The 25,280-nt window shown below is 32.7% G+C and overlaps 8 protein-coding genes and 1 non-coding gene across 9 annotated transcripts; 5 read left to right on the top strand and 4 right to left on the bottom strand. All coding sequences in view use genetic code 12, as the record gives it.

The window, feature by feature from the left end:
* Positions 1-1,137: 1,137 nt before the first annotated feature.
* ACE2 (DNA-binding transcription factor) lies at positions 1,138-3,618 on the top strand (the record flags this gene model as incomplete). Its single annotated transcript, XM_064879776.1, has 4 exons — positions 1,138-1,748; positions 1,806-2,085; positions 2,227-2,485; positions 2,573-3,618. The coding sequence occupies 4 exons, from the start codon at positions 1,138-1,140 to the stop codon at positions 3,448-3,450; spliced, it is 2,028 nt and encodes a 675-aa protein (XP_064739747.1). The 3' UTR covers positions 3,451-3,618.
* Positions 3,619-3,780: 162 nt separating this feature from the next.
* On the bottom strand, positions 3,781-6,957 carry MNL1 (Mnl1p; the record flags this gene model as incomplete). The annotated part of the gene is made up of 1 exon (XM_064883326.1): positions 3,781-6,957. One exon carries the CDS (start codon positions 6,955-6,957, stop codon positions 3,781-3,783), a length of 3,177 nt encoding a protein of 1,058 aa, XP_064739746.1.
* Positions 6,958-8,366: 1,409 nt separating this feature from the next.
* RJT21DRAFT_119116 (uncharacterized protein) lies at positions 8,367-10,907 on the bottom strand. Its single transcript, XM_064881276.1, has one exon. It carries the CDS (start codon positions 10,779-10,781, stop codon positions 8,493-8,495), a length of 2,289 nt encoding a protein of 762 aa, XP_064739745.1. The 5' UTR covers positions 10,782-10,907; the 3' UTR covers positions 8,367-8,492.
* A 232-nt stretch (positions 10,908-11,139) lies between these two features.
* Positions 11,140-11,895, top strand: RJT21DRAFT_119115 (guanine nucleotide exchange factor). Its single transcript, XM_064881275.1, has one exon. The coding sequence runs from the start codon at positions 11,349-11,351 to the stop codon at positions 11,835-11,837; it is 489 nt and encodes a 162-aa protein (XP_064739744.1). The 5' UTR covers positions 11,140-11,348; the 3' UTR covers positions 11,838-11,895.
* On the bottom strand, positions 11,896-14,401 carry RJT21DRAFT_119113 (uncharacterized protein). Its single transcript, XM_064881274.1, has one exon. It carries the CDS (start codon positions 14,083-14,085, stop codon positions 11,974-11,976), a length of 2,112 nt encoding a protein of 703 aa, XP_064739743.1. The 5' UTR covers positions 14,086-14,401; the 3' UTR covers positions 11,896-11,973.
* A 606-nt stretch (positions 14,402-15,007) lies between these two features.
* On the top strand, positions 15,008-16,169 carry RJT21DRAFT_119112 (uncharacterized protein). Its single transcript, XM_064881273.1, has one exon. It carries the CDS (start codon positions 15,082-15,084, stop codon positions 16,012-16,014), a length of 933 nt encoding a protein of 310 aa, XP_064739742.1. The 5' UTR covers positions 15,008-15,081; the 3' UTR covers positions 16,015-16,169.
* Positions 16,170-16,366: 197 nt separating this feature from the next.
* Positions 16,367-18,036, top strand: RJT21DRAFT_23751 (uncharacterized protein). Its single transcript, XM_064883838.1, has one exon. It carries the CDS (start codon positions 16,455-16,457, stop codon positions 17,859-17,861), a length of 1,407 nt encoding a protein of 468 aa, XP_064739741.1. The 5' UTR covers positions 16,367-16,454; the 3' UTR covers positions 17,862-18,036.
* Positions 18,037-19,865: 1,829 nt separating this feature from the next.
* Positions 19,866-21,470, top strand: HGT16 (Hgt16p; the record flags this gene model as incomplete). The annotated part of the gene is made up of 1 exon (XM_064885334.1): positions 19,866-21,470. One exon carries the CDS (start codon positions 19,866-19,868, stop codon positions 21,468-21,470), a length of 1,605 nt encoding a protein of 534 aa, XP_064739740.1.
* Positions 21,471-21,758: 288 nt separating this feature from the next.
* Positions 21,759-21,831, bottom strand: RJT21DRAFT_t46. Its single transcript has one exon. It is a non-coding gene; the product is annotated as a tRNA-Thr (tRNA).
* Between the last annotated feature and the right edge of the window lie 3,449 nt (positions 21,832-25,280).

Below are 25,280 nucleotides of genomic sequence, written 5' to 3'. Positions count from 1 at the left end.
TTAAATTTTGCGATTATTTTTAATGTAAATGAATTTTTTCTTTGATTTTCAGTAGAGCAAACGTGTAAATTTTTACATCAACAATATTTCTTTAGAGATGAGATCATATTAGGATATTATCAATCCAATTCAGTAATCTATTAGTTCAAAAATTAATTTTATAAAATAATTATTAGTGTGATTAAGTAAATCTTAAACTAAGTTGATTTAATTCTCCATATATTAATAAATAATAAAACAGAAAATAATTTAATGTGCTTCTATATATCTTGTGGATAATATAAGTACAACTAAAGACGTGACACCTGGTGAGACCAAATTTAGAACAATATAAGTACGGAAATCAATCTTACTTGTCGTATAACTTCTTTGCCTTAATTTCCCCAAATCTTGGTATTGTTATTGTCTTTTCCTTAATTGAACAGGAAATAAGTGAGAACGGTCAAATTTATCATTCGACCACCAAAAGTAGTAAGTTAATTCAACAATTGACGTATTTTTAACCGATATCTCGATAAATTGAGTTTGTAACATTCAATCAACTTTCCTATTTAGGCCGAATCATAAATTGCTTTCCTGTACATAGTCTCGACGCAGAAGAAAATTAGATTTGTTTATATCTTACCTAATCAGGAAATATGTAAAAAATATCGAAAATTTTTCGCATTCAAACTAATTCCACTTTGGCTACTGTTTCCCCCTAAGATATAGTGGGAAACTCAATTAGATTAGCGATTGAGTGTGGGAATCATTCTTGATTTTGGTCCCATCCTGGGGCCGTCTGTAAATCATTGTAATTGTATAGTTTATAACTTTTCTTTTAGTAATTTCTTCTCTTTATTATCACCATCTTTTTATCGTAATAACTAATACATTCCTTTATATATTCAAAACATTTAATTTCGTCTACTCAATTCTCCTCACAGCCATTCCAAGTAGATCAAAGAACAATAACCAATTAATTTCAAACTGGTCAAGACACAAATTCCAAATCGTTTAATTTCATTCCATTTGTTTTGATTTAAATTGAATTGACAGCCTGGTTTTGTTTTGATCCTCCGTTCAATTCAGTTTATATATACTTGTTTCAGCTCTGATTAACTTCCTTCAACTGTCTATACTGGTCTCAACTTTATCATGGATAACTTTGATAATTGGAATGACGTAGCAACTTCGTCAAAACCAGTGGCAATGAATCCTGAAGGTCTTGATCAATATTTATCAGGTTATGATGAAATTGATAATTTATTCAATGAAACATTAAATGGTTTACAAGATTTGGATGTTCCTTCTGGTTTCGTCACCAATTCTGTACTTAATTCTTCTGTTAATATGCAATTCAGTCACTCTGCTTCTCATTCTATAAATCATACTGCTAAACATAGCAGGAAGATTTCGGGTACAGCAATTTTTGGATTTAATGATCATAATCGTGAATTATCTATATCTGGATTAACAAGTGATTTATATAAATCAATAAAGCCATCTATGGATTTAGGTAAATCTATTTCTCCTGGAGAATTATTAAAATCTTTAGGAGTCAACAATGATACAATCAATCAACATGAAATCATGTATAATAATGATAGTGTTCAACAACAATTAGATGTAGGTAATCAATTTCTTATTAATGAAGAAGATGAGTATGAAGAACATAATAAACCACAACAGCAACAGACTAAAAAGAATGACTATATTGTTACTAATAATAATCCTACATCCTACAAATTCCCACCATCTGCTCCATCGTCTCCTCCACAACAACCACAAGCACAATACAACACAAGAATGGGTCAAAGTAATAGCAATACCACTAACAATAATAACAATAACAATAATGGCCAATATCAATGGGTTAATAATTACTCAGCCAAATATCTCCAAGACATCAATAATTCAGGTATAAGGCAACAGCAAATGAACTATGTTGATGATATAGAGCCTTTGTTAGATAATAATAATGCCAATAATAATTTGAGAACTCCATCTCCTCCTCAACTGTCATCAACTCCATCTCATTCCAATAAGTCTTCTCCTAACAAGCCTGCAATGAAATATGTTCCTATTCCTATCCAACAACCTGTTGTTTATCGTAGACAACCATCTCCCCAGAGACTTCCACAACACATGCAACAACAACAACAGATACTGCCCCAGCATCAACAGGTTAGAATGCTGCCAATGTCTAGGCAACCCATACGTCAACAGCATCAGCAGCATCAGCAGCAGCAGCAGCAGCAGCAACAACAACAACAACAACCAATAAGCATAAATCATAACAACGCTTTCTTACCTCCACCATCACCACCTACTCTTTCACATGGATCTCCAGAATGGCAATCGTCTCCTGAACCTCGATCTCCATCTCCATCACCAAACAGATCCATCCGTAGTTATGATAGTAACAAATTCTCATCTCCTATTCATCAACAACTAAGAAATGCCAATGTCAACTTCCATACTCCTCAATTCTTCTCGGAAGGAGGTTATGTGGATCCACAACAGCAACAGCATCAACATCATCAACATCAACAGCAACAACTACAACAACAACAACAACAAATCCACCAAGCATCTTCACATTTCCAACTTCAGTCATCACCAATATATGTACAACATCCTCAACAAATGAATAGCTCACCTCTTAGAGCTTCACCTATTAAATACTACAGTTCACCAATAAGAAATCAAACTTATGCTACAGCAGATGATACCATTGAAGATTCTAATGCTACCATTACTCAATTAACTCCCTTAAAACATAATTTACCACCCCAAACACCAAGTAATAATAGTAAAACTTCTACATTAGAATGGAGTCCAATCATTCTGCCTGGAGCTAGTGTAAGTTCATTAGATTTAAAGAAACAAATTCAACAATCTTCACCACGTAAAAGAATAAAGAAAACATCACTTTTACCACCTGGAGAATTAGATCAATATTGGATAGGACCTGATGAAAATAAAGTATTTACATGTACTTATAAGAATTGTGGAAAGAAATTTACTAGAAGATATAATGTAAGATCACATATTCAAACTCATTTAAGTGATAGACCATTTTCATGTTCTTATTGTCCTAAACGATTTGTTAGACAACATGATTTAAATAGGCATGTTAAGGGACATTTAGAAGCTAGACATTGTCAATGTCCATGTGGTAAAGAATTTGCTAGATTAGATGCTTTAAAGAAGCATAGAGAAAGAAATATATGTGTTGGAGGAATAGTTGGTTGTGTAAGTAAACCAACTAAAAGGCTTATGAAACCAGTCAATATTAATCCTAGTACTAGTCAAGATGATCATGATAAGGAAGAAGAAGAAGAACAAGAACAAGATCATGATCATGATCAAGAAGATGAAGAAGAAGATGATGACTTCTTAGCTGATACTGACGATATTCTCTTACCCATAGATATGGACACTAGTCACAGTGAAGTCATGTCGTGACAGGCACAACACACGCACCACAAATACTGAGACATTTCATTCACTTCATAATCATTAATTAATTTCAGTTCTACTACCTCACTCCCATTTTCGGTTTATTATTATTACTTTTTAATCACTATTATTATTATTATTATTATTATTATTATTATTATTATTATTATTATTTTTACTACTACTATTATTTTTACTACTACCACTCTCATTTTCACTACTATTATTATCATTCTTATTCTGTTTTTATTATTCTTTTTATATTCTTAAAAGTTGCTTAGTTAGTGCTTTCAATAGATAACTGTTATATTAACATATGCTATATATATATATATACTATTCCATAAGTACATCTTCACCTTCACCAATTGCCATCTCTCGAGCATTAGCTTCTTCTTCTTTATGAATTTTTAAATGTTGATTAAGATTATCGGATCTACTAAATTTTTTATGACATATTTCACATACATAAGGTTTTTCAAATGTATGTAATGATCGGAAATGTCTCTTTAAATGTTCTTGTCGTTTAAATCTTCTGGAACAATAATTACATAAGAAAATTTTCGATTGATCATTAATATCTGCTTCTTTATTTTCTTTACGACCTCTAGTTCTATTTTTTGAATTAATTATACTAGTTGGGAATATTTGTGTGTTTGCAGGTAAATCTAATGATTTTAAATCTACTTCAACTTCTACCCCCTTTTGAATCATTGTAGCTACTATAGGATTACTATTTGTAGTAGTAATTGAACTATTTTCATCATTATCAAATTGATCATCTCGAAGTAATGAACTAACTGTTTCATCTCTATCATTAGATGATGTACTAATTCTCGTAGTTGAATTAGTATTACTATGAGTATTATTAAGTTGATTATTATTATTGTTGTTATTGTTATTGTTATTGTTATTATATTCCATAGTCTTCCTCTTTAATAATTTAGCTCCAAGAATTCGTTTGGATGCATTGGCAAGTGAAGAAGTTGTAGTTGACACATCAGCTTCTTGTTCAGAATTTTGAGTATAATTATAATTATAATTCCCATGAAATGAAGAACCATTAGATGATGATAAACTAATATTATTCCCACTAGCATTATCACTTTTAATATTACAACTATTATTAGAATTAGCATTAGAATTTAATTTAATATTAAATATAGATGATTTTTCAGTACTTGGATTAGATCCATCATTTCCCAGAGGATTTTCAGATTTAATCTTAGTTTTAGTACTATTACTACTACCAAGATTAAAACTTAATAAATTCGATTTCTCTTCTTCTGATTTAATTTTAACTTTCTTAGTGGTCTTGGATTTCTTTTTACCAACATTTTCAAATAATGCTGCATAATCTGGTTCTTGAGTTGCTAAAAATTGAGTTTGAGATTGTGATAATGATTGAATTTGAGATTGTTGTTGATGAGAATTATTCAGTGATGTATATTCTAAAGCATTATTAGCTGTTGAAGTGGTTCTACTACTAACCGTAGAAGATTCAACTGCTCCATTATTTAAATTAACTCCATTATTTTCTAAACTTTCTCGTTCTTCCATTAAAAGTTTTGATTCAAAATCATCAATTGCAATTGGAACATTTCTTTGTTCTTGTTGTTTACTTGGAGTTTTAAATCTAGTAAATAAACTCATTTTAGATCTTTTGGCCGTTTTCTTAACATCGGATCCATTAATTGGATCATAATCTACATCTTCTTTACCAGGACTTAACATAAAATAATCATCATTATTGGAGTTGATTGTGGCATCAAATGCATCTGATTCAAGATATTCTAGACCTCCTCCATTCACTTGGAAAGTATTGTTGTTATTGTTATTGTTATTGTTATTGTTATTATTGTTATTGAGATTATTGAGATTGGTAGAATTGATATTGAAAGTGCCATTGTTGGTGGTGGTGGTGGTGGGAGGAGGTGAACCAGCATTAAATTGAATTGGATTATTTGATTTAGTAGTTGAACTTGAACTTTTGAATATACTTCGTATTAAATGTCTTGAAGTTGGTGGAGGTGATGATATATAAGAATGAGGTTGAGTTAAAGGAGGTGATGAATTATCCATTGGAGGTGATCTTTGATTATTTCTATCACTCATAAATGGTAAAATATTTGTAATTGAATTAGTAAAACTACTATATCTTGTACCTGAACTTGGATTGCGTCTTCCATTAGCAGATACAGATGAAGGACTTTGATTTTCTACAAGTTTATTATTGAATAAATCAAATGATGGTCGATGAGGATTCCCCGTAGGAGGTTGTTCTAAAGAATTTCTTGATAAATATTGATGAGCAGAAAAAAATGATGGTTGAGTTGAATGGACTGAATTTACTGAAGGAGTTAATGATGTGGTTGTAGTTAATGGTGATAAATCATTAAGAAATTTATTAGGATTATTATTATTATTATTATTATTGTTGTTGTTATTGTTGGATACACTCAAATGGGAATACTGTTGAGATGGTAAAGTTATAGTTCCATTAGCAGTTCCAGTAGGAGTATGCACAGCTAAATTATTGGAATAATAACTATCAATAGAATCCTTTCTAATTCTATTAATTTCTTGATGAATTTCATCGAATATAATACTTTCAGAATTAGCATTTAAAGTAGTACTTGGATTAATATGGGCCGATGGAAAACTTGCTAAGGTAGGGACATTACTATTCATAAAGATGGCATTTCCATTAGGGAATTGATTAATGTTTTGAACTGATGAGACTCGCGAATTATTATCAAGAGGACTTGTTGATGAAGTCTCTTTAGATGCTGGAGGAGTTCTATTGGAAACAGTTGATGGTGGAACAGTTAAAAGATTTGATTTAGGATTGGATATAGAATTTCTAGTAATATTATTGTTAGCAGTATTACTATTATTAATACTCTTAAATAAAGATTCAGCATCCTGACTTTGAAAATTCTGATCATAATATGTATTGGAGTCCAGCTCTATTGTAAATTGAGGAGATTCATCAAGATCCATATAATCAGTAATACTTGTACGGAATGCTCCTGGCATATTCAATATTTTATTGGCTGTTTGAGGCAGATCCATCATATCATTTGTAAAGTATTGATTTAAACCTGTTGAATAATAATCTTGATTATTATTATTATCATTATTATTAGTCATATTGGTGGTATTATTATTATTATTATTATTATTGGTAGTATTGGAGACTATATTAAATTGATCAGGAGATTCGAGATTAGTTAATAAGTTATTAGGTTTAAATATGACATTAGTATCACCTGAACTAAAAGTATTAGGAATTCCAAAGAGTAATCCAGTATAATCATCATTTGAAGTTTTATTTGAATTTGAAAATGGAGCAGTACCATTGACAATACCTCGGGTGGTAATTGTCGACATATCATCTTGAAGACTTGGCTGTAGTGATAATTGAATAGGACTATCACTATGACTTCCCATTGGTCCTAGATACTCATTAGTACCAGATTCAAACTGGTCTAGATCCCCATCGTTCTCCATGGTTAGTGGTCGGATTTGAAAACAGATTAGTATGGAAGAATCGGAATCAACTCTACACTCGGTCAACCAAGTTTTCAAATAATTATTAGTGATGTATAAGCAGCTAGAGGTCTAATAGTTATTAAGTGGTGGTATGACCAGTGCTGGTAGTTAAGTAATTAACAGTTTCCACGTCTGGTAGGGACACACTTTGCTGTGTTGTGCTGCGGTCACCTGATGGCAATATACAGGAAACAATCTCTCTCCTCCCCCCCACTAATTGTTAATGATTGTATTATTAGTTGTTAATAAAATATACTTAATGATAATATATAGTGGTATATACTATGAGTATCACAGTCTACAGTATTGGTAGAGCAATAGCTCTGTCTACACGGAAACAACCAATATTGGTATAGGTATATTAAATTTTAAATAGTTGTTCTAGAAATGCACAGTCTATATAATTTATAAATAGTAAGTTAATACTTTATCCGTATGGATCCTGGCTAGCCGATCTCCACTAATTATTTCAAACATCCGTTACTGAGTCTGCCCTATGACCTTTCTCAGCCTCTCCAACTGGCTTGTACACTGTGTTGCTCACTCTTGTCTGCACACCTCCGGCGGAGCTAGGAGGTAGGCGCTACGAGGAGGAGAACCGCAGCCCCAGATCGACTCGCCTACGGAGAAAAAAGGTGACACCGCCCTTTTCCCAGCCCAGAGGGTCCCCAGTTACTTTATTAATTGATTGATTAGATGGAAATATTTATTGATATGGCTAGATTCTCCTGGACTTTTTAAGTATATTTAGTATGAACATCTTGAACAGGTACTTAACGAATTTTGTTCAAAATTTGCGTGTTAAACAGTCTTGGGCTACGGTTTCTCTCGCGCTAGAAAAAAGGGTGGTTAAATTAACTAGCCACTACTAATTCTACTGGCCACTAATTTTACTAGCCACTAATCCCAGGGCAAACTTATGTTAGTAAATACTCAATTTGGATTATTGATGAAAAAGAGCTATATGTTAGTATTGTTTTGAGTTCAGAACGGCGAATGAAGCATAATAGTTTGGTTTTCTTTTCATTTCATCTCTCAATGGGATACTAATTCATCACTTTATACAATATAAAACACAGCTGTTAATCAATTATCTCTTTTGATATATTTGTCTTCATTTGTAGGCACATACTCTCTTACTATACTAGAAACTAATCATAATCTTCTATTTCTTGGTTAGGTAATATATATGAGTCTTTGAAGTGGCTAGTCTTCCTCTATTTATATGCTACAAAATATAATTCCTGTCATAAAAGTCCTCACCTATACCGAAAATACTCTATTTGAAACCATATACATGTATGGCCTCTGTATTTCAGTATGTTGCTACTGTTAAGGTCTGTTCTAATAATAATTATGAGTCATAATTTTTATTTCGCAGCCAAATTAACTTTTATAGTGTTTTGCCAAGAAAGTGGCGCTACGACCCCTCTTTTTAACTTAACTTTAATCTATATTATTACATACTACTACATATATATGCTTTAAAGCTTCTAGTTATTACGGGAATTGTCTTGATCTTCATTGTCTGATTGACTTCCACCAGATGGTACTCTCTGTCTCATTTCGACATTACTATCAGTAAAAGGATTGGTAAGTTGAGACTGTATATCAGTAGCAATATCTTCTTCTTCTTCATTCTGCCCCTCATATTCAATGCCTTCGGGTATAGAATATTCATTATGACTCATAACATCAGGATTGGCAACCCTTAATATAGATCTTCTTTTGGAACTAACCAATACTTGTACATCCATTTTATTATATGCAGAAGCATCCGATTCATGACTAGTAATTGATCGAGAATCTTGAATATATTGCTGTTTTTGTTGTTTGTAATATTCTTCTTCTTCTGGAACTTCAGATAAATCTACTTCGTCCATTTCATCTGTTATTTCATATGATGGTATTAATTGCTCCGAACTTGTCAATCTTAAAGACATTAATTTAGGATTACTTCTCTTTTTCTTTAATCTCATATATTCTCCACTACCAGTATTATTTCTACTTATAAGAACAGGCATTGAAGGAGCTTTTTCAAGTGTGGTGGAAGAAGAATTATTATTATAATTACTGAAGGATAATGATTTCCTTAATTTTGAAACAGTTGATTTTGTCAAACTATTAGTATGTGGTTGATTTAAAGTATTGTTATTATAGATTATTGGTACTGGATTATTTGGTTGAACGTGAATCTCATCATTAGAACCATTAATATCAGGATTTAAAGTCTCATTTGATGCAAGATAACTATTTCTAACATTTTGATAATGTTGTTGATGATTATTTGGATATTGACCCTGGGAAAGATGTTGTCTATCAAACTCTTCTCTTTTCTTCATCCATGAATCAAAAGAAGCAGCATCTAAGGTGGAGTTAGAGTCAATTGATGATTTTCTTCTAGCTTTCTCATTCATTAACATTGATTCATGATCAGTACCACTGCCAAAGAATGGAGCTGGAATGCTATAATTCAATGTATTCATATCATCCTCATCTTGTTGTTGTTTTCTTTTTCTTAAAATATAGAATGTAACACAAGCAGCGATTAAAAGGGCAATTATAGGGACAAGTATTCCAATGACAATCTTTGTAGTCTTTCCTGACGTCGAACTTGATGATTTACTTGATGTTCCAGAGCTACTGGTTCCAGAATTTACATTTGTCTTAAGGTTATTGATAGGAGCAAAGGATGAAGCATCATATAAACTAATAGTATATTGATCAGAATCATCTCTTTTACCAGAAGAAGTGGTGGAAGTAGTAGTAGAATTAATAACAACCAATGTGTTAAAAATGGTTGCAGCTCCTAAAATTTCATCATAATTCAAAGTAACATTTATAGTTGTATTCCAAACCCAATCATTTGAGCTAGTTATTAATTTTGCAAAAATGGGAGTTGAATCAGATTCAAGTAATTGCCCACCCACAAGTAAAATTTCATTAACTTGGAAATCATTTTCAAAGGTATTTGCTGAATCATTATTTAATTGATTAAAAATTGGTAATGCCAAAGCAAACTTTCTTGAATTAACTAATGTTCCACTTCCATCATTACTGATTTGCTGAAATGACCAACCAGAATTAAAATTCCATGTAGCTAATTGATACATGTTTAACCAACCTTGACTATTTTGACCTCCAATAACTAATTGTGTTTGAGGATTAGGAGCAATTAAATTTGTGGCTCCATAGAATGGTTGTGGTTTGGTAGATGTGGTTATATTTGATACAGTTTCTTGATCAAAATCAAACGATATTAATCTTGATGAGACTTGATCATTTTCTGAACAAATACCTCCATAAATATAGATAGTTGAATTTTCAAGTGGAGAATTTAAAATAGTTGGATATTCATAAAATGAACCATCATTAACACCATTGAACTCGATGTTTTCTATCACATCTATCCATTGACCATTATCAAACTTTATAAATTTAATTAGTCCATTTCCACATTTATCTATATTAGAACCTATGGAAGAAATATTAGAAGTTAATCCATATAATTGTTCATTAAATATGAATAATGTTGAATTAAGAGGTGGTGAAGCTAAAGTATCAATTGGTTGATTATTTAATAGATTTATATCAGAAGGACTTTGCTTATCGAATCCACTGATTGAAAAGTTCAAACTAACTAAATCATTATTTTTAAGATGTAAGTATATTTTACCATCTGTAAATGAATATAAAGTATTCCAATTTGGATTCAAATCTGTAGCCCATACCAATGATGGTAGGAATACATATAACAATAGTATATTATATAATAACTTCATATTTGTCTTTTCTTTAATAGTTATGAAAAGAATTAGATATTTATTAATAAGATATTATAAGTTTAATAAATTTAATAAATTAACCCCTATGAAACTTCCCATCTCTCACTACTTAAGACACCTGGCTCCAACCATTCCATGTTACGTAAGATATTAAGTTCACTAAATTCAATGACTGGCTTAATTGACCTCATTTAGGATATATTGAATATGTTTACAAATATGCCCAAACGGGAAATTCGTGGTCATAATCATAACAGCCACAAAAGATGAAGAGATCTGACTCCCAATGCTGCATTTGACTGCTGAGTGCATTAGCTAGCATTATTTTCTCAACCCAACCTTATCGTAGTTAGACTAACTATAAGGCTTATTATTCCCAATAAATGATTGACCATTACCTCATTAATGTCTGCGATGTTTTGCAGACGGTTGTGAAAAAAAAATTACTGTCGCTGCATCCTGACAGAAAATTCGCAGTGGGGAATCTCACTACCCAAAAAGAGCCAACCAGCTAAAAGCCTCTACCAGTAAAAGCTTGTAGGTTTAGAAGCACGACATCGCGAAATGTCGAGGTATATATATGAAGATGTCCAGACACATGGAGACACGGAGACAAATAAGACACAGACCATATTAAGATGTCCGTTTAAGGGATGTAATACGCGATTGATCAAACTATCCAATGGAAATCCGCAAGTCAAATTATCATCTGAATCATCATCATCCAATGTCAAAATGATTATATTGCAAGAAATAGATAGGGATCCAGTTGATGCTAAATTTTCTTCAGAATTTTATCAAGTTAATGATGTTTGGGATTTTGATAATGTAGGAGTATCCAGGCCGTCTGATGAATTACAACGTGAATTAATTCATATTAATGATGATCCATCGATTCAATTTAAAATTGAACGTGTATTGATTTGTAGTGAATGTGATAAGGGTCCTATTGGATTAGCAGGATTTGAAGCAAATGATCCTAATAAAGATGTCAAGAACTTGAAGTACTTTTTAAGTTGTAGAAGTGTTTTACACGAAGTCAAAGATATATGAAATGTATATAATTTGTATATTTATACACAACAAAATAACATAATATATAACAAAAACTATATCATTTTAAGAGTAAGAGATTCATAAATGGGACGTTAAATAATAATAATTAAAAAAAATGTTTAATAAACGTAATCTAAAGCTTTGCCTTTGGTTGTAATGATTTAGCAATTTGTAAACCAATGTATCTAGACATAGCCATAGTTGAAATCATTGGATTTGCACCACTAGCAGTTGGCATTACACTAGAATCAGCTACAAAAACATTATTGCATTCATATAATCTTCCTTGTAAATCAAGAGCTCCATCACGAGGTCCCTTACCAGAAATACGACATGAACTCATTTGATGAGCTGATCCATATGTACATCCAAAATAATCTAATGGAATCTTTTCGGCAGCTTTCCTCCAATCAACATATTCTTTATCAGTAATAGATCTTTCATGTTTTGGTTTATCAGATTTAAATTTAGGCATCCAAGCTTGAGGGAATATGATTTCTTTGGCACCTTCAATGTATAATAAATCACTGGCAGTTAAGAAGGATTTTTGAAGAGCATTACGATCATATTTATTAATTTCATAATCAATTTCAATAGCTTCAGGTCTTCTTGGATCAACACTTACACTACCACTACTTTTATCTCTAGTAATAAGTAATATAAGTACTCTATGATTATATCTTAATAAATCTTTTCTCATTTCATCACTAGATATCCAAGGTGTAAAAGTAGCTTGCAAAAATGGAGTATTAAGAAGGGTTTCAATTTTTGCTCCATGAGCTTCACCATCAAGATCATCAACTTCAGTACATACACTAGTCATAATTGGATGAGCAAATGAATTGACTTTTTCATCAAAATCTCCAATTACTCCTGTAACTGGATGTAATTTCAAATTCTTTCCAATATTTCTATTTCTGAAACCTGATTGTTTTAAAACCAAAGGAGTATTTAAGGCTCCAGCACTAACAACTATCTTTTTAGGACCTGTAATTTTAAATGTTACTCCAGTACTAATATCTTCACAAAGTACTCCAGTAGCTTTACCATTACTATGTAAGATCTGTAAAACTCTAACTTCATCCATAAATTTACTACCTTTAGAAGAAGCTTCTCTAAACCAACAATTTACTGACCCTTGTTTGGCTCCAAATTTACAACCTGTATGACAAAATCCACATTTATGACTTTCATGGAGTCCAGTATTTTGAGGAATCTCTTTAGAAGCATATCCCAATTTCTTACCACCTTCTAAAAGAACTTTATTACTTAAAGAATGATCAATATTATTGGCATTGCATCCCATTTTTTGTAAAACATAGTCTTGACATTTATCATAGTCTTCTGAAGCAGCCCATTCCAATTTATGGTTATCATACCATTCTTTTCTAACTTTGAAAGGAGTCTTAAGTGAAGCTGACCAATTAATAGTAGATCCTCCACCAAAAGTTGAACCTGCTAGAATAAACATTTGTTGATTCGAAGTTGCCAAGACTCCACGATTTTGAAATAAGTTATCATATCCATCTAAATCATTAAAGTTTAATTCTTCATTAGTATAATATTTACCCTTTTCTAATACTAAAGATTTAAATCCTTGTTCAGCTAATGTTTGAACAACAACTCCTGCACCAGATCCCGATCCAATAACAATAGCATCAATGTCGGGCAAGTATAACTCATGTCCAACTTGTTTGGGTTTTTCCAACATGGTATACTTAAAATCATCAATTACTTGAGTATCATATAATTTCTCTTTTAGTTCAATTGAAGGATAATCTGTAAATTCATTATGCAAGTCAGAAGCTAATTTAACAAAACTACTAATCGAAAATGCTTCAATTACTTTAAATAATCGTCTTTTTTGAGCAATAGGAGAATCTCTCCAACTCTTAAGTAAATTTTCTCGTTCCTCTATAGACATATCACGAACTAAAGTCAAAGAGTTTGTTAAAGCTGGAGCAACTATTCTCGAATCTAAAGCTTTAGTTAACATAACAAACAGTTGAGTAGCAGGAATAGGATTACTATTTATGGTTCTCTTTGCAAGTTCAAAAAATTTAGGAAATTGAGATGGTCTACCATAAGTTTTAATATATTGTTCAAGTTTTGCATCAGAAATATGATTTGGTACATAAGGTCTAATAATTTCTGGTGATGTTTCGTGAATCACAGCATCTGCCAAAGCTACAAGAATCTCGATATTTTCATCTTGAGCTTCTACATCGATAAGTGGAATCATCATGATGATGGTTTTGAATCTATAGTGTTGAATCTATAGGGTGAATCTATAGAGTGGTATGAGATTTTTGTGGGGTAATTTTCTTTTTTAGCCTTTTGCACTATGGGCTTCCTCGCTTAGCTCAAAGAAAGGAACTATGACAATATTTATATAATTCTAATTATTCAAAAGATTCTGAAGAAGAAATAGTTACTTTAATTAAATAAATAATCGTTTGATTATTTTGAGAACCGAATGATTTTTTAACGATCCCTTTCAATAATTATAATCATATGTAAGTCCGTCTACTCCTATCTTCAATAACCCCACTGTAGTTAAATTTTCACAGGGAATTGGTACCTAAATAATCTTTCGAGTAAGTTTTTTTCTGGTGTGTTCTAAAAGCCATCTTTTGTGCCCCTGTGATAATATATGACACAATTAGCAAAAGTGTAAGACTCCGATATAACCATTACCTAAATTGGTAATGTTGAGTTGCCTATGGAGATAAAACCCTGTGAGTAGTTTTCATTGTTCTTTTTATAGATTTATTACGAATTCGATTTTTCTTGTGGAACTGTATAGTTCCCTTCTATTTCTAATTAAGTAATTAAATCCAACTACATCATTAAATAGCAAATAGTCGCCCACTATGGGGAATATCACAACGGTCTTTTGATAGCGATTAATTATGTAACGTAAAATAGTTCAAAATTATGCGTTCGAATTTATTGACATTTCTTAAAGCTCCTTTCAATCCATCTAACCAACCATCAAAGGCTATATTTTCTCCAAACTTGTAACCAGGTGTTTTTGTTCTAATATTAATTAGTAAGAACATAACTAATGGTATAAGAGACACTTTCTGGTAAGATAATTTTGTTGTTGTTGGTTTGAGCTTTTAGTTGTAAAAGTTGCAAAATGCCTTTTTTAGGTGTGGAAAAAGCAAAAAGCTTTGTGGATTAAAAAACTCGAAAAATTTTTTTTGAGTGATAGAAGTATACATTCCAAAAGCTCTGTATGGATCATTTAATACAATATTCCAGTGATACATCAGACGAAGAGGAAGAACAGTTTGATTGTCATATAGTTGAGCTGCTGCACAAGAGGAAAGAAGAAGGCAACCAACAAAATAAATCTGAAGATCTCATTACTAAAGACCACCAAGAGCTTATCAATACATTAGTACCATATCTGCAAAACTATTCACAACATAAAATGAAGAAAGTAGGTGGATACTTATATATACCATGGAGACCACAATTGGTGACAATTTCTCAAATTAACCGAATGGCATTGAAAACTATTAAACAGATGCCATACTTGCGGGAAAACATGAAATTCAAAAGTACTAATGTATTATCAACAATAGGTTATCATATGAGTGCTCTGAATAATTTTTTAATTGATGCACTGAAAATAGATAACTTTCGAAATGACATACGATCATGCATCAGAGATATAGAGCTCGACGAACGATTACTTGGTTTTAATGTCCAAGAAGCTTTTGCTCAACAAAAGCTTCATTCCTTATTCTTTGATGATTCTCAGGTTCCTTCTCCTGCAAAATATATAAATTTGAAGTTTGAAAACAGATTCAAGTTGTATTTCAGTGATAGAACAAGTAAGCTCTTTATAGGATCAGAAATTGACAGTAAACATTATAATTCTGATTCATTGACACATACGATGAAAGAGTCACTTGAGACAATTATTAAACATTATGATGAAGATTATAAACCAAGAGAAAATTTGGAACTACATGTATCTTTTCAAGTTGGAGACCATTTAACTAGAGATATTAATAATCTTAGAGAAGAAGGAAAGTTTGATAAAGTCGAAAAGTTAATGAAAGAAACCCCTGTTCTTTTAGATGATATTATAGTTAATGTCAATGAACTAGTATTATTAATAGATAATGAAGAGTCAGAAGTATTCAAATTTAGTATATAGTTTAAATTTACTCATGTATATAAAGTAATTTACATAAAATTTCAAATTATAATAATTTAGATACGTCAACGGCATTAATAATCTAACATCTTATGAGGGTATGAATAATGAGCTAAGAGACAAGAAGAAATGTACAAAACATAAGTCAATGATCAATATACGATATCTAATATCTTATTTAGAGTTAGTATGAAACCCTCGTATAACACAAGAATCTTCATTATTATATACTTTAAACAACTACGCGCCTAAATTGAACTTTCCCCCTCCTTTGATCACACAAAATGCGACAAAAGATTTTGCCAATAGACCCGAAAAATCGCAAATTGTATAGAAATTGTTCGACCACATTCTCGTAACCAAAGCCAAACGTTTATTTAACTAAGCACAAAATATAAGTGATTAATTGAAGAATATTTCCTCTAGTTGAACCTAATCAAATGTCACTCAGAAAAAAGCAAAAGGATACAGAGAGACAATTGATTGATATTGTCAATTCTCGAGGTAATGATAATAAATGTGGAGAATGTGGTAGCCTTTATCCAACTTGGGCTAGTGTTAATTTAGGTATATTACTTTGTGGTAGATGTAGTTCAATTCATAAACGAATTTTAACTCCTAAAAATTTGAGTACTGTAAAATCATTAACTTTAGATTCATGGTCTCATGAACAAATTGATAATTTAAGAAGAATAGGTAATAAAAAGGCAAAAAGAAAATGGAATTCTAAAAAGATTCCATTTCCATATGATGGTGATAATGATGTTTCAGCTGTTGAACAATATATTAGAGAAAAATATGTTTTAGGAAAATTTAGAGATGATAATATTGAACATTCAGATTATGATGATAGAGCTAGTAGATATAGTAATGATAGTATTGAAGATAATGGACGTCGTTCATCTCGTACTAATCGAAGTCGTAGTGGAACTACAACTAGTGGGAGACTGAGATCTAATTCAAATGTAATACCCAGATTAAGTCATAGAAAGTTAACTTCTTTTGAATCTGGTCAATATGCTTCACAAGCTTCTAAAATATTAAGTTTTGGATATTCTAATAGAGATTTGATTGTTGAAAGTTTGATTTTAAGTAATGGTAGTATTGACGCTGCTTTAGACATTCTTGAACAAGATGCAAAAGTTAATCCTAATGAAGAAGAAAATCCTCCTGCTTTACCAAGAAGACCCTCATCAAATATTACTCCTACCTCTACAGCTCCTGCTGGGAATGCATCTGGTGTACCAACAGCCAGTAGTGGTACTGATGAATGGTGGAATGGAAATAATAACAGTGTCAATGGTGTTGTAGGTGCTAATGGAGGTCAACCTCAAATTTATCAATATACTGATCCTGTTACGGGACAAGTTAGTTATATTGATTCAAATGGACAACAATATCTCGATCCTACTAATCCTCAACATCAGCAACAAATACTATTCCAACAAAACCCACAATTAGTAGCTCAACAGACAAATAAAAATCAAATATTATCCTTATACAATCAACCCAATCAATTCACTACACCTGTGGCAGTACCGGTTCAGCCAGGTCAGCCAACACAACAACAGCAACAGCAGCCTCAGCAAGCTCAACAACCTCAGCAACAGCAAAACCAGCAGCAACCATTCCAACAACAACCAACACAACTTCCGGGTTATGCTCAAAATACGGGGTATTACCAATATGGTCAACCACAAGTTGGGATAGGTGCTGGTGCGGGTGCTGGAGTTGCTGTTCCACAATTCACCGGGTTTGCTCAGCCTCAACAACAGCAACAACAACAACAATTCAATCCATATGGTCAACCTCAAGCACCACCAAATCAACAATTTGGATGGCGGTAGAGATATTTTACATGCAGAGATCATAGTGGGGACATTAATTAGGTGTTTCTTGGGTAATGGATAAATGTTAAGTAATTTACAAGTAGATCACATAAACATAAACATTTCTTTAGCGTTCATCATTACTATTAAAATTTATAATGAAATCATAAAAATACACAAGATATATGCTAAACTCTTTAGACCATCGAATCAATTAATGATACGAGATATGATATTGCAATATTGAGTATCGCTCCGAGTAGATTGCCGATTTAAACACAAAAGTAAAACTTTTCTGGGGTAGCTAAGTAACCGAAAATTATTCTAAGCTCGCATTTAAACTGTATACATTCCCATACATACTAAGGGTAAATTATTTATGTTTCGGTGCTAAAATTATTATCCGCTCATGGTGGGGGAGTTTTTACAAGAATCTTTTTCCGTGACAAGCATTTTTAATATGTCAAGATTAAAGACTAGGACAATGATTAGGATTTTGACTGATTTGGAGCTTGAATAGATCAATAAAGAATTGAGAAATGAGAAGTGAGAAATGTTTTAATACTTTTACTCGTATACTAATGCGCAATATTGTTAATTTAATTAGAGGAACTTTTATTGTGTTGCATAGTTTGTTGGTATTTTCTATGTTGACCATAACATAAAATAGGGAATACCTCCGAACGGAATTTATACAGAAGGGGGAAGAGGACACATTGGATTAGAAAAATAGGAAAAATACGCGAAATCAGTTACGGAAAATGAATGATGGTAGTATAGTTCTGATGCGTATTTATCTGTAGGTGTAGATAAGGATGAAATCCATCCCTATTGTCTACAAATATGTGTAGTAGGGAGATAAGTTGACGAGACATAGGCATTACACACTCTAATGTGAAACTTATCTTTATTCGTGAAACGCATGACCTATCCGATTCTAGTATCTCTTTCATACAGTTCGTATCCAGGGAATACACATCCGCAAGCGTGGTATCTTTTCTTACATAACTCACACTGCGTGTACTTAATATTCTACGAGATTACTTAATTGTTTCGAAACATTTATCCTAATAGATTAAAAATATGAATGAAAAAAAAAGTGGAGACCATCATTAACAAACTAAAATAATCACTATTAATAGTATTTGACCGACAAAGAGGTCAGATGCAACTACGACAATACTAAAAAGTAATGTAATAGTTTTAGTTATCGCTAAGACTATCGCCGCTCTCTCTTACTTAATTCCTTCCATAATGCACCCTCCCCCACTTTTTCTGTTAATTACATCACATTACACAAACCCCTTTTATAATTATGAAAAGATTTATCTTAAATAATTGTCCGAAATCAAACTATTAACAAATATCAACAAAATTTTATGACTGATTTTATGAAGGGATCCGTCTTTTAACTGTAGAGATTTAGTAAATTTAGTAGAATTTTTTTATTTATTTCATTTGTTAATTGTATATATTCTTTACTAATATATTGACTTTGTGGTGATACAATAAGGTAATATTGCTTAACATTCTAATTTTGATAGAATTTATCCTCATATTAAATCAAGTTTAACAGATTCGCTTTATTTTTCATTTGTGTTTTTACCCCTCTACTCCACCTAGAAACTTTATTCATTCCTTTATTGGTTTTCATTTAGCCTTTTCGTTATCAATCGAATAAGTTACTGACAGTTAATCCCAACGATTTTTTTGCATCTTGAAAAAGTAATTATAAAAATAATATATAAACATAATTATTAAATCAAAATATAAAAATTTTAAAGAAATATAAATATATCATCAATTCACAGTTATCGTATCAATAATTTATATTTTCTTTAATTAATAATATTTTATCTTCATTCCTTGTTGTATTATTAAATTAACGATACCATGACTTTTTTATCAAAATTTAATTTGACAGATACTTCTCAAGAAGAAAAACATCAACAATATTATGTTACTACAGAAAATGATGAAGAAATAGAAGTAGCCATTCCAAATGAAATTTATAATTGGAGAATGGTTCTTGTTGCTATAACAGCTGCTTTTGCTGCAGTAATTATCGGGTATGATGCGGGTTTCATTGGTGGAACTGTTGCTCTTGCTTCCTTTCAAGAAGAATTTGGAATTGATAAAATGACTGCTGAAAAGGCATCTCTTATTTCTGCTAATATTGTATCTGTATTTCAAGCAGGTGCATTTTGGGGAGCAATTTTCTTTTATCCTGTTGGTGAATTAATAGGTAGAAAAGTAGGTTTAATTATTTCCGGATTTTTCTTAGTATTGGGGGCAGGTATCTCCTTAGAATCTAGTTCTTCTCATCATTTAGCATCCATCTATGCTGGTAGAGTCTTAACTGGTATTGGAGTGGGTGGTTGTTCTGGTCTTGCTCCAATTTATATTTCCGAGAGTTCTCCAACATTGATTAGAGGAAAATTGGTTGGAATGTGGGAAATTTCATGGCAAGTTGGTGGAGTTGTTGGTTATTGGATTAATTATGGAGTTTTACAACATATCCCTTCAACAAGAGCTAAACAATGGTTGATTCCATTTGCAATTCAATTGGTTCCTTCTGGTTTATTCTTTTTTGGTACTTTCTTCATTCCTGAATCCCCTCGTTATCTTGTATTCAGAAATAAATTAGATAAAGCAAAGACTAATTTATCATTTTTGAGAAATTTACCAGAAGATGACCCTTATCTTAATCATGAATTTGGTAATATTGTTAGAGATATTGAAGTTCATAAAGCAAAACTTGGATCTGATTCATTCTTTGCACCATTTAGAAAAGTGTTTTTCCAAAAGAAAATTGTTGTTCGTTTACTTTTATCGACTTCATTATTCGTAATGCAGAATGGTAGTGGTATCAATGCTATTACTTATTATTCTCCAACTGTTTTTAAATCTTTTGGTCTTGATGGTACAAATGCAGGTTTACAATCTACTGGTATTTTTGGTTTATTGAAAGCTTTTGCGTCCTTGGTTTGGTTATTTTACATTGTTGAAAGGTTTGGCCGTAAAACAGCTTTGGTTTGGTGTTCACTTCCATGTTCTATCTGTATGTGGTACATTGGTGCTTACATTAAAATTGATAATCCGGCTGCAAGAGTTGCTGCAGGTGATATAAAACAAAACGCTGGTGGTAGAGCTGCTCAAGCAATGCTTTATATTTGGACAATCTTTTACGGTATTAGTTGGAATGGTACTCCATGGGTCATTAATTCAGAAATATTCAGCCAAGAAATAAGGACTTTAACTCAAGCAATTAATGCTTGTTCCAATTGGTTCTGGGCTTTCGTAATGGGAAGATGGTCTGGTCAAGCTCTTAATGCCATTGGTTACAAGTTCTATTTTATTTTTGCTACTTGTATGGTGGTTTTCCCTGTAATTGTTTTCTTTTTGTATCCTGAAACTAAGGGAGTCCCATTAGAAGCTATTGATCACTTATTCTTTAAGGTTCCTGCTTGGAAATCAAGAGAATATGCTTTGGAACAATATAGAATTGAATATGAATCAAAATTGGCTGATTCAGCTGCTGCTCTTTTATCTGGTAAAGAAATTGATAACGAAAAGTATACTATCAGTGAAGAATCAGATGTAGGAGTAGTTGATAAAGGTCAATAGATTCTGTCGGTGTTTGAAGCGCTGCCAAATATTTGTGCCTATTGTCCACTAATTTATTTCTCTTTTTTAACTCTTAGTTTCTAATTATATATTATTAGTTTTAGTTATGCTGAATGATCCTTTTAGTTACAATTTTATTGTTGTATTGTATTGAGATTAACATTCTTCCATTCTCTGGGAAATCGGTGTTTGCACTCCTATTATTACAGGCTTTTATATTCTAAATTTTGCAACTTCATCCCAGTAATTAAATTTTTGAAGCTCAAAAAAATACATCCAGAAAAAAAATGCCTTCAGCCAGATTCGAACTGACGATCTCCTCATTACTAGTGAGGTGCCTTACCAACTTGGCCATAAAGGCTTAATTATTGAAAATTTTGTGTCTGGTCAAAACTTCCTAATTGGGAAATAAAAAAGTGTATCACGTGATTTGAAAAATCTCGTGATAAAAAATGTCTGACTACTCTGTTAATATAGGTCTAACGGCCTCAAACAGTACTCCCAGCGCATCTCTTAACGAGTCATTACCTCCCCCAACTCCTCCCGAGCCGATTCCACCTGATAGGACGCTAGTCCCGTCGGCCCTGTCGACTTATGAAACTGCGAGTGAATCCCCAGGTGTCCACTCAAACAACCCCTTACAAGGGGCTTTAGAACCTGATCTGATCGACGTCGATGTTCCGGAATATGTCCTGGACTCATCTCTGTCTTCAAACTCTTTAGACCAGCTGTCAAGCGTCCGTAATTCCCTGAATTCGGCTCCTACCAGCCAAAAACCCATTTCCGATTTAACGGTCGAAAATTTTTCAACCAGTCACGTGACTCCGCTCACGTATGCTGAAGCTGCTAAACCGGCTGCAACTAGAACTAGAACTAAGGAAAAGTCTACACTTCCTCCTATCGATAATCCTTTAAACCCGGTACAATTACAGGAATACGAACTTATTGTTGAAAAACTTGAGAAAGATCTTTTATTAAACGATGAAGAACGTGTTAAATACGCTAAGTTCTACTATACCCGCCAAGTTCATCACAACTTGGGGGTTAGTGCCTATACACTTTTGAAAGATCGGTTAAAGGAAGTTCCAGAAGACTTTCAAGAATTATACATTGAAGAATCTGGTAAAAATATCTTCACCACAAACAATCTTAGTATTGATTTTACCCAACAACCTCCCATTGACACTCCAACAATGTTTACCCTTTTAGACCAACATTTCAACCAATTCTTTACAAAATTGGAAAACGATGTTGAACAGAAGATCCACAATCTCGAAGGGGTCTTCGCTAGAGCTAGGTTGCATGTCAACCAATACGAGGAGCTCAAAAAACTCCTTGAAAGTTCTAAACTTAAAGATCAGGATTTTGCCTCGTCTTTCAACCTTTTAGACTTAGAATTAAGTATACAAGATCTCAACTCCGAAACACAAGAAGTTTTGGTGGAAACGTTGAGAACCTGTAGAGACCTCAGTCTCAAGAATCATTTTAGATTGCTCATAAATGGAGACTACTGTACCGAAATGTATTTTAGTGACATTTATTCAATCACTTTCCACCAACTAAACCATTTGTTGAATAAGTATGATCCTAAGACATACCCAGAAAGCCATCACTTTGATATCCAATCCATTGTTAAAGAGGTTCTCTCCTCTTCATCAACAGGACCACTTCACATTAATGGTACTGACTTCTACTTTACCTTGAATCACAAGATCTCCAACTCTCTTGCCCTTCTTGAGTATGAGTTACCAGAAGATGACGCCTTACAGGCCAGCACCAAACTTAGAGATTTCTTCGGCCCTGAGCCCAAAACTAAATCCAAGACATTTGATAATCGAATGCAATCCCTTTATTCGGGCTCACCTCCAGCCCACATTCAAAAGGTCCTTACCACTCTGGATTCAGAACCGGAACAATACTTTAAACTTATCAAAAGTACTGAACCTAAATTTTCTAAAATTCAAGACAAGAAAAGAATGGTTACCCTTTATTTTCTCGTAGACCTTACTACGGACACAATTCCCACGGGCACAAGGAAAATACTTGAAAATCATAAAGTCTCCATCAAATCACACCTTAAATTCTGCTCCTACTGTCACACTAAAGCCCACACTAGATGGGGATGTACAAATGCTCCTTGTCTTAGATGTGACTCACGTGAACATAATGGACCAGGCCATAAGGCTGCTAGAGAAAAGGCCGAAGGAAACAAACGTCCTCGCACCACTGACTATGACGAACCTCCTAAGAATGACGTATCAATGGTCAAACCATCAACCAAAAAAACTAAAAATGGTAGTTTTACCACCCCAACCAAAACGGTTAAAAAATCTTCAATTCCAAACCCTGCTGTTTCTGCTATTCAAACCAGCAACCCATTTATGGTCCTTTCTGACGAGGAAGATGAAGAAGAACTCTCCTCCTCCGATTCCGACTCCACTTCAACTGTTACTGCTTTATTACACCAAAATCAAAAACAAAAAAAAAATAAAAAAACTTCTGAAAAAACCTCCGAAAAAAATACTGAAAAATCCAAAAACTCCAAAAAAAATGATAATCAAGAAACCCAACCAGCAATTGCTGCAAAAAATATCACTGAATCAGAAACTTCTGAAAACCTTTATTCAGAAACTATTACCCCTGCCAATAGTTTCATAGACACACAAATTGATATTGATTTGAGCCGTTCTGACGAGCCATCGTTAGAACCAACTCAAATTGATACCGATTTAACTATGGCAGAGGAACCAAATCATCCATTTAGTTCCACCAACTCAACCCCCACGAAGTCGCCAAGTTCCACTACGAGACGACTTCCTTCGCTAAATCAGGGTCTTCTCAGGCCACTGATTGGCAAACTCCGCTCTCCAAGTAAACCAAAAGGAGACTTGCCAAAAGAGCGAATTCTACATCAACGAAAATTAAACGCTGTCATGAAAGCATCCAACCGTATGGAGGAGCAGTTATCTGACAGCCAACATTCAAACACTCTGCTTGCTACAGAGTCTTTTGATGACAATCTCCCTTCCAGCTTAAATAACAATCAGTTATGAATAAATCAAATGACATACTATCATTTCGTAACCGAAAAATAAGATTACGACCACAATCTCGTCAAGAACTCAAATTCACAACAATAAATATACAACAAACCCAAAATCATCAAAACGTTTTCAAGTATCTTAAACGCCATGACCTAAGTCTCTTAACAGAGATCAAGGCGGGTGATGCAGATAACTTATCGACAACCCTTTCCAAAAATAGTAGTACTTTAGCCTACACCAGACCATCCTCAAGAACGGGAATTGCTTTTCAAAACAATTCCCAAAAATTCAAAATAATATCAACTTCGCTTCTATCAAATCAACTAGAACAACAATACCAACCATATGTAGCAGACATTATTATCCAATCATTAGAAAATAATCGTCACTACTTAATAGTATCCATATACGCGCCCACAGGAAAAAAATTCAAATTACAAAAATATCTATTTTACCAAATAGACAAAGCTATCTCAACTATTAAAGCTAACCACTACCACAATCTCATCATTGTAATTGGTGGGGATTTTAATAATGTAATACCTCACTCAGACGAATCATCCAAGCCCCGAGATATTCAGGCCACTCAATATCTTATCAGACTTATTAACAAAAACAGTCTAATAGATACGTTCAAATACCTCCGTCCTAACACTATAGCTCCTACCAACCGAAACCATAAAGCATCACGTAGAATCGACCGGTTTTACATCTCCAATCCTGAAAATGAAAAAATCTTAAAATTTTTCATGCAAAAACCATCCCA

This window comes from Scheffersomyces amazonensis (assembly GCF_036850825.1).
Source record: "Scheffersomyces amazonensis strain UFMG-HMD-26.3 chromosome Unknown RJT21scaffold_2, whole genome shotgun sequence".
Taxonomy (NCBI): domain Eukaryota; kingdom Fungi; phylum Ascomycota; class Pichiomycetes; order Serinales; family Debaryomycetaceae; genus Scheffersomyces; species Scheffersomyces amazonensis.
The sequence above is the reverse complement of the archived record's forward strand: the minus strand, read 5'-3'. Positions and strand labels throughout refer to the sequence as shown.